Source organism: Daucus carota, chromosome 7 (assembly GCF_001625215.2).
Source record: "Daucus carota subsp. sativus chromosome 7, DH1 v3.0, whole genome shotgun sequence".
NCBI lineage: Eukaryota > Viridiplantae > Streptophyta > Magnoliopsida > Apiales > Apiaceae > Daucus > Daucus carota.
Window position 1 is genome coordinate 29,182,894 of NC_030387.2, and position 9,305 is coordinate 29,192,198.

The window sequence follows — 9,305 nt, forward strand, 5'->3', positions numbered from 1 at the left end:
CACTATCGTTAAAATGCGTTGACTATTAACAAAGATCCATTCAACAATGTTACATTAAATCTAGTTCATATATCATAACAATAAATCTATAAATAGATAGTTTCTCCTCCCATTTTTCATGGCTTATTACTACCACTATCCTTCATCACCGTTTTAATTACATATCATGCTATTGATTTCATTAAATCTGCATCCACGTGCAAAGTAACACCGGATAGTACAGCAGCAGTTAATAACAAGTTTCAACTGCCGGGTAACATAAGCTACTACTGGATACTGCATATATTCTCATACACAGCACTGATATGTACTTCCTATCTCACAAATTCTCCTTTTCAATTTGAATTTAAATTCTGGAAAAAGGTTTTCTCTCTTCATTCATACAAGCAGATACATATATTCTTTAGTCTTCCCTCTCCCAATCGATGGATGAGTTAGTTTACACAGCGTCTGTATATAACTATTTTGTCCTGCATGATTGTTCTATGAATTAGTTTAATTTTAACAATTTCTCTTTTTCTGAATTAGTTGTAGCAGTTCGAAGAGGGTTATCCAGTATCTGCTGTTGCTGGTTCTACAAACAAACATGGAAAGGGTGATGGAGTTCTTTGAACCTGGTATGTTCTTGATCGACCTCTGCTTCTTCTTTTTTCCGTACTCTTTGCCGTCTTCCAACTGTTGTTATAATTTCAATGTGCATTCTTCTTTTATCGTGCTTAGGAAAATCGCCTAGGACGCTTTTCAGTGATGTTCCAAACTTAACAAACTATTCGAGTTACAGTTCTTTGTCGCCTAGGACCTTCATATTTGTTATGGATATTGTTCTTGGGTAAATTTATGGTTACGGAGGATTTTGTATCACGCTTTTTAAGTGTTTGACAAAATTCTTGGGTAACATCTAAAATAAAAGCTATTATTTATTTATAAATAATTTTCACTTATAAACAATAAATGCTTCTTTAAGTTAAGCCTCGAGTTATAGATTCGGGAAATGATGATCTTGGAAAAGAATTTTAGCCTATGTAGTTGAGAACAAAGTTCATGTGTTAGTTTAAAAAAATAGTATTTGCTTATGTTGTATAAAAATGTACGGTACATATCACCTTAATGATCTTATAATATTTTTCTAAAAAATATAGATATAATATAAAATATTATTTTATTATATTAACTTTACTTTATTTGACTAAAATCATCATATAAAGTAAAACTCCCAAAATCTTCTCACTTATAACATGAATTTTGATAACCATTAGAGGCCGTTTGGAAACATGGATTTAATTTCAAATGATGAATTTCAAATTATAGGATTTGAATTGTCATTTTAAATTCTTAAATTTATACTAATATTTGAATGTTTGGATTTCAAATGAACTCAACACTAAGCAGACCCCAGAAAAACTCCATAGAGATACTCATACCTCCAAGTACTACATATAGATATACATAATTTCAATTTTAAGACCTGTTTGTTTGCTTATAGTCCTATATGCAATCTGTATTAATTTTGTTAAGTCAAACAATTAGTCTCCACCGGCAAGCATTCTAAGAAAGACAAGGAAGTTGTAAAACATCTATATCAGCACACAAAATGTGGTAACCTGTCACAGCAAATAACTCAAAAAAAAGGATTACAAAAATGCCAGATGTGGAAATGGAGAAACTCAACATGAACGGGAGAGTTTTATCAGGTTTTTGAAAAACTTGTATATATATGATGTTTACTAAATTTTCTGCTAATCTATTTCATGAAATTTATGAGACTTGGCAGTAACAAGTAACAACTGTATTATGACTGGGAAGAATGACATACACATCAAAAAGCATAATCTGACAATAATGTGCGTTCCTTCCATTCATCCCATACAGACACGAAGTTGCATTATTTACCAGGCCAATACTGTGCTTGATGGATATAGAATAATAACTGGATCATTACTTTAAACATTATCTCTTTCTTGTTACTGATTAACATGTTCGTTTAATAAATCATAGTCTTTCATATTTTTGAATTGCGGTTGAAGTTTACTATCAATGTTCTTCCTATGTATGTTCACAGTTTACGATTGTGTTGTTTTACCTAGAGTGTGAGATTTCTTAATGTGATCATATATGCGTGAAGATATTCTTCTTTTTTAATATACTGATAAATTACAGTCACATCAAATATCTGGAAATCGCAGAGAGTAGAGAGTTTGTTTTATATATTTAATCCTCGAGTCTGTTTTTTCTGTAATAGGACCAAACTCTGGGATCGACAAACGTATTGGGGTTTCAGATTATAAGATTGTTTCAAGAAACTGAGAAAATGACATAATGAATATATCATAAATAACATAGCACATTGTAGCGACCGCTTGTGATCGTCCTATTTGTTTGATGAAAATAATTCATTTCTAGAGAATGGTGTACTTGTTGCGTAAAAATTACTGGGTTACTAAATTCCCGCTTTTCTGTCATTTTTACACGACATCTTTTTATTCATTCATATCTTTGTGTTTTCAAGTTCAGTGACCAAATAATCTCGTGGTGCAACTCTTGGAAGTTGGAACTATAGGATAAGCGATGCAGAAGTCATGCTTACGGATAGCCGGTATGTTCTAATAGAAATGCATATACTTTTGAACTGTTCATGGAGCATACCAAGAGAAGTAGTTAGCATGTATTCACTATTTAATTTGGCATTTTCTCTTAATTTATTGAATCCATGTGCTGGTCTCAGTTATAACGTGTTTGCCAGTCCTGATCATATGTTTGCAGTTTGCTCCAACCAATCCATTAATTAATCCGGCAAAGTCTCTGGAGTAAACACATGAATGAATAGATATATAAATAAAGTCAAACAAATTAATCAAAATTCACATAGCATCAACTAGCCAATATTAAAATGAAAAAAAATAAGGGTTCATTCAGCAACTAATCTATAGTACCACTTGATTCAGAAACTGTTATAGCCCATATTACATTTTTATCATCTCACCAAATATATCTCAAGAATTATACCAGTCAATACAAGAAAAGATGGGCGAGGCTATTGTTGCTGATTTGGCTGGCGGATTGCTCGGCAAGATTGTTTCACTTGCAGCCGAAGAAGTTGTCCAGGCCTGGAATTTTCATGAAGATCTCGACACACTCCACCAGCGCCTGGAATTTATTGATTTCTTGCGAGTGAGGTGTCGATATATATGAATCGAGGGATTTTGATTCCGATAATTGGTTAGGGATTTGATCGAAAAATTGAATAAAAATTAGGATTTCATGTAAATGACTGAGGGAGAGAACCCAAGATTGGCTCTGCAAAGAAAATCTAGATAGGATGGGATATGGATAAGACAATTATTAGGTTGACTGGTTGAGTGGTGGAAAACAAAGAATGATCAGCCAATATTAAAATGCAAAACAAAGGTTGATGTAGCAATTTGCCACTTGATTTAGAAACTGTTATAGCCCAAATTACATTTTTATCATCTCACCAAATATATCTCAAGAATTATACCAGTGATCAATACAAGAAAAGATGGGCGAGGCTATTGTTGCTGATTTGGCTAGCGGATTGCTGGGCAAGCTTGTTTCACTAGCAGCAGAGGAAGTTGTCCAGGCCTGGAATTTTCATGAAGATCTCGACACACTCCACCAGCGCATGGAATCAGTCGGGGCTCTCTTGTACGATGCTCATACCAAGAATTTAATCATGTCTACTGCCAAAATCTGGTTTGACAAACTTGAAGCTGTTGCGAATGTTGCTAATGTTTTTATGGATGAACTTGCATATGAAGTCACTCGAAGAAAAGTGGAGAATGGCCATAAGTCATCAGACTTCTTCATTCCTTCCAAAAATACTTTACTATATCGTCTCAAGGTGGCTCGTAAAATCAAGTCCATTCAAGCTTCCTTTGATAAAATTTTCAAAATGGCAGTAGATCTGGGACTACAGCCTGTGGCTTATTTAGGGTCAACGGTGCAAGATAGAGACATCCGCAGCACCCCTTCCTCTGAAGACAAGTCAATAATAGTTGGAAGAGATAAAGATGTATCGTACCTAGTTCAAACAGTGTGCAAAACACATGAAGAGGATTTACAAGTCCTTGTTGTAGCGGGAATGGGAGGTCAAGGCAAGACAACTCTTGCTCGTATGGTGTTCAACAGTAATGATACCATTCATAATTTCCCAGAGAGGATGTGGGTCACTGTATCAGATGATTTTTATTACATCAAGATTTTAAATGAAATGATAGAATCACTTACCTCAACGAACTTGGGATTGAAAAATCCCCAAGGACTGACCAATGAGCTTCAAAAAAGTCTAAAGGGGAAAAGGTTCCTACTCGTACTAGATGATGTCTGGAATGAAGAATCGGTGAAGTGGGATAACCTGAGAAATTCTTTGCTTGAAATTGGTGGTGACAAAGGAAGCTGTATTCTGGTTACCACCCGTAAACAGGAAGTCATTGATGCCATGAGAACTTCTGTATTTTATTGGCTGGGAAAATTGTCAGAGGATGAAAGTTATGAACTGTTCAAGAAAATAGCATATTCAGATGGAGGAGTTTTAGAGACCGAGGCATTGGCGACCTTGGGGAGAAGCATGGTGAAAAGGTGTGGTGGCCTACCTCTGGCAATAAAAGCATTGGCGGGGTTGTTATACTCGAAGAGGTCTGAGCAAGAATGGTTGGAGATCCAAAGCAGTGAAACATGGCAATCAAAAAGTGTATTGCCTTCCTTGAAATTATCATATGATAATTTACCTTCTTTGTCATTGAAACAATGTTTTGCATATTGCTCTATTATGCCAAAGGATTCAGTCATTTATAAGAATGAACTGATACAGATATGGATGGCATTAGGGTTCCTCCAGCCCCCAAGAAGAAGTATCGCACTGATGGAAGATATTGGCAGCGAATACTTCAAGATTCTGTTGGGGAATTCTTTGTTACAAGATGAAGAAAAGGATGACTGTGGGAACATCGTTTATTGCAAGATGCATGATCTAGTGCATGATCTTGCACTAGAATTATGTAAAGATCACTCAGTAACTTTGAAGGCAGGTGAAGAGTTGAGTCATGATTGCAAGGCTTTATACATGAGGCTTGATAATGGGGTTTCAAATATCAAACAAACAATTCTGAAGAGAGCCTTTGGGAGAGTACAAATATTATATGCCGGGGCAGATATCCTTCTTTATTTGTTACCTTATCTCACACACCTGAAAGTTTTGGTGTTAAATGCGGATGATAATCAGGTTGCCCAGGAGTTGCCATCTTCGCTCCGCAAGATGAAATATCTTAAACATCTTGATATTTCACGCTGCCACTCTAGATTGCCTACTGACATCACAGAACTGTACAACTTGCAGACACTGAGAGTTCCAAACCTATATGAGGTTCCTAAAGGGTTTAGCAACTTGATTAATCTGAGACATTTGTACATGAACAGGACATCTGGTATAAGTTGCATGTTTAATCGGATAGAAAGGCTGACTAGTCTACAAACGCTTCCTTACTTTGTTGTGAGTAAAGATCAAAACTGTCTCGTTGGACAGCTGGGAGGGTTGAAAAATCTTAGAGGTGAGGTTAGACTCTATAGCCTTAACGAGGTGGCAAATACCGAAGAAGCAAGAAAAGCAAAGCTTTATGAGAAGTCCAGTATTCAGTCTTTACATTTGAACTGGAGCAATGAAGACAAAATGGAAGACAACGACCAGGATGTGATGGAAGGATTGGAACCTCACCCAGATCTGAAAACATTAACGATTGACGGTTTTAGAGGAAAGAAGTTTGCATCTTGGATTACAATGATGCTGAACTTGGTGAGTATCAAATTGCGAGGTTGCAACCAATGTGAAGTACTTCCACCACTTGGTCACCTTCCCAAATTAAGGGAGATAGAGATTACTGGGATGGGAAAAGTTAGGGTTGTGGGAGATGATTTTTGGGGTGGCCAAAGTGTATTTCCTCAACTTGAGAGGTTGCGAATTGAGAATTGTCCGAGGTTGAGAAAGATAATGCCCACTTGTTTTCCGTCATTGAAACAACTCTACTTTGGGAAATTGCCAAATCTAGAAGAATGGGAAGCAGCGGTTATAAGTACAGGGGATAGTTCTCGGAGTGGATTTCCTAAACTTGAGAGTTTGGAAATTTGGGATTGTCCAAGGTTGAGAAATATCCGGTCAAGTTATTTTCCATCCTTAAAGAAGTCGAGAATTGCTATTTTCGAGAGTGACCTCTCTCACCTCTTTATCCCTTTTGAGCAGTTTGGAAACTATGAGCAGAGATGGTAGCTCACTAACCTCTCTATCGCTTTTGAGTATCAGCAACGGACGAGGAGACTCATCTTCTTTATCTTCGAAACAATTCTCTGTCTTTGACCGAATTAGAGATAATTGACTGCAAGGGCTTAAAATTTCTGGCCCTTGGTATAAATTTAGTTGAAAGGTCAGCTGGTCAGCTCCAGGCTTGAGTATATATCTGAGATTAGGCCCCTTCTCAGATGAATTGGATTATATTCCGTGGCCATTCTCTTCTTCTTCTAACCTAATTCGGCCAGACCTTATGGGTGGCAAAAGGTCAAGTCATTTGCGCTCTTTGAGCAACACCTGTTCACCACCGCCTACCCTGCCTTCGCTCGCTTATATTTAGGATTTTTCGAAGGAGTGAAAGCTCTTCCAGATTCAATAGCAAAACTTCCATCTCTCCAGGATTTAAGCATCGGTTATTGTAAGAATTTGGAGAGTTTGCCTGCATTTGAAGAATCACATACCCTTCAAACATTGAATATAACTGGGTGTCCTGTTCTGAGACACAGATGCAGTAAAGGTCAAGGGGCAGAATGGTTCAAAATTCAATACATTCCAAGTATAGTTTGGTAAGCTTTTCATGTCAGATTTATCTCCCTCTAAATTAATCTCTGTTTGTACTGTTTAATTGATATATCTAATTTTGTTAAATCAGGGATGGTGAGGAGTGGCCGTAAACTTTTTAAATTGGTGATTGTCTCTACTCCGTCATCTCTGCTTTCACTGATTTGTATGTAGTAAATTTAAAGAAGAGAAGCAGTTCTGAAAATTTGGGGAGTTCGCCCACATGTCTGAGAACAACGGGAATTTGCCAAATCTGAAAGAATGAATAATGATACACGGAAGAGAGAATGGTCCAAGATCAACATATTCCAGATGTAACTTATGTAAACTTGCATATCTGAATGAGGTTGTATTTTAATTTGGTGAATCAGGATTTAGATACTGCAGTATCTCCTTGTGACTATTTTCCAAAAATTATACTCGTGAATAACATACTCTCATACTCTCATTTGTTAACGCTAAACCATTCCTGAACTCAGCTGAACAAGAGATGTTAAGAAAATATGAACCCTCCGCATGGTCCATAACATAACATGTCTTTGAGTTCATCTATCTTCTCAGTAATAATTTTCATTTGAAATATCTCATAATAAATTCTATTTGTATTAATAATACAAAATTTTTATTATTATTGAAAGAATTAAGATAAAAAAAAATATTTTGTCATCATAATTTGTAAATTAATTAATAAAAATTAAATGAAACATATAATAGTGGTTGATCGTCATAACTAAAATAAATGTAACGAAGTGGAACACTATAAAATGAATATTTTAAATTTATAAAAATTATATAAATGAGATATTTCCAAAAAATAATTAACAAAGAGTTATTACTTTGGTTTCGATTAGTTATCATTTTCCGGCCACTCAAAAAATTTTGTTCATATTTAACAGATGGGCCCTAAGCACATCTCTAATGGAGTCGAATATAATCGTTGGCTAAACATTATGTAAAATTTGATGAAATTGTAAGATATTATGTTTTGGCTATATTCGTTGATTATAATTTAAAAATAGTATATTATTAATATTTCAGATTATTAAAAGTAGAATATATCAGTTGAATATGGCAATAAATGATGTGTAATCTTTTTACAAATTTATTACCAGTATGTAGAGGATCGACAAATATAATCATCAATAAAAAGTTGATTATAGACAAATGAAGAGTATGGTTGGAGTGAGTTTTCTTACATAATCTCTATATTTTTTTGATTTATAATATGTATTAATGATTTTTATCCGCAGGCTTTTTATGATTATAGATACTCTAAAAATACTTATTTAAATGTCAAATTAACTTATCTACTTATCTATCTACTTATATATATATATAATATATATAATGGCGACATGTCAAGCCTCTCTCCTGGTCTCCTATACAAGTACACCCCCCAATCCACTTGAGCTACACAAACTTAGTCTTTTACTGAAATGCATTAAACACATACATTAAGACAGTTGTATTTATATTCTCTTCATCAATAGCATGTTTATTTGAGATCAAGTTATTATTTCACTTAAGTCTGATATATTATTTACATGATAGATTAATATCTATAAGTTAATTATTTACGTAGATAAATTTCAAATTGAATAAGAATCTAAATAATCGGCTTCGAACCACGATTTAGATTTCTAAAAATAGATATGATTCATATTCGAATAGAAATGAACAAATTTAAATCTAACTTAATAATCTAAATGAGTACCAATACAATATCATAAAAACTTTAAGTCATGAATACGAGGAAAAAGCACAAAAACTAAGATTTCGGTGAGCATCTTTGAAAGGAAGAAATGATAGACTTTCAACATGGACTATGTCATATTAATTTTTTTATATCATAAAAAGTGATTTATAAAGAGATTACAATATTATGGAGAACATTAAATTAGATAACTGAAAGAATATTCTTATTTATGAATTCAGAATTCGACGTGTAAATAAATCTTTTTAAAAAAATTATAGATTTAAGAATAGTGACAAAGGCATCAAATTTAGTGTTAGAAAATATATTTTTGTTATGTAATTTTTGATGATATATGAATTTGAAATATTATAACTTGTGATATAAATGTGAATTTTGGGAAATTCTATATTGTTAATCAAAATTCAATCAAATAATAATAAAAACGTTTGAGAACTATTAAAAAGAATTGAGTTATATATTTTACTTGGTTAAAATAAAATAACATAGAGAAATAAGTTATATATATTAAGGTTAAAACTATAACTTTAATATGCCATCAATCAATATATAACATACCAATTAAATAAAATGATCCAGACCACAATTAAATTAATTGATCATTTAAAAATTAAACTAATAAATATAATTAATTCTGAACTGGATAATTCGACGCGATATGATGAAAACTAATATATGACTAAACGGGACTAGATCAAGAATAGTTTTTCCATAATACAAAGTATCGAATAGCTG

At 33.7% G+C, this 9,305-nt stretch overlaps 1 protein-coding gene across 4 annotated transcripts; it reads left to right on the plus strand.

Annotated features, from left to right (window-relative positions):
• The first annotated feature begins 131 nt into the window (after nucleotides 1-131).
• On the plus strand, nucleotides 132-6,683 carry LOC108195934 (putative disease resistance protein RGA3). Of its 4 annotated transcripts, none has more exons than XM_064082202.1 (4): nucleotides 132-253; nucleotides 529-617; nucleotides 2,512-2,593; nucleotides 2,996-6,683. In XM_064082202.1, the coding sequence occupies exon 4, from the start codon at nucleotides 3,518-3,520 to the stop codon at nucleotides 6,275-6,277; it is 2,760 nt and encodes a 919-aa protein (XP_063938272.1). In that variant the 5' UTR covers nucleotides 132-253; nucleotides 529-617; nucleotides 2,512-2,593; nucleotides 2,996-3,517; the 3' UTR covers nucleotides 6,278-6,683. The 4 variants fall into 4 exon arrangements, with proteins under 4 accessions (XP_063938272.1, XP_063938273.1, XP_063938270.1 ...); XM_064082203.1 differs by having other exon boundaries at nucleotides 133-253; nucleotides 538-617; XM_064082200.1 differs by having other exon boundaries at nucleotides 143-617.
• Nucleotides 6,684-9,305: the final 2,622 nt, after the last annotated feature.

Excerpts from the sequence above, each read along its gene's own strand:
- LOC108195934 (XM_064082202.1), top strand. The coding sequence starts at position 3,518 with ATGGGCGAGGCTATTGTTGCTGATTTGGCTAGCGGATTGCTGGGCAAG.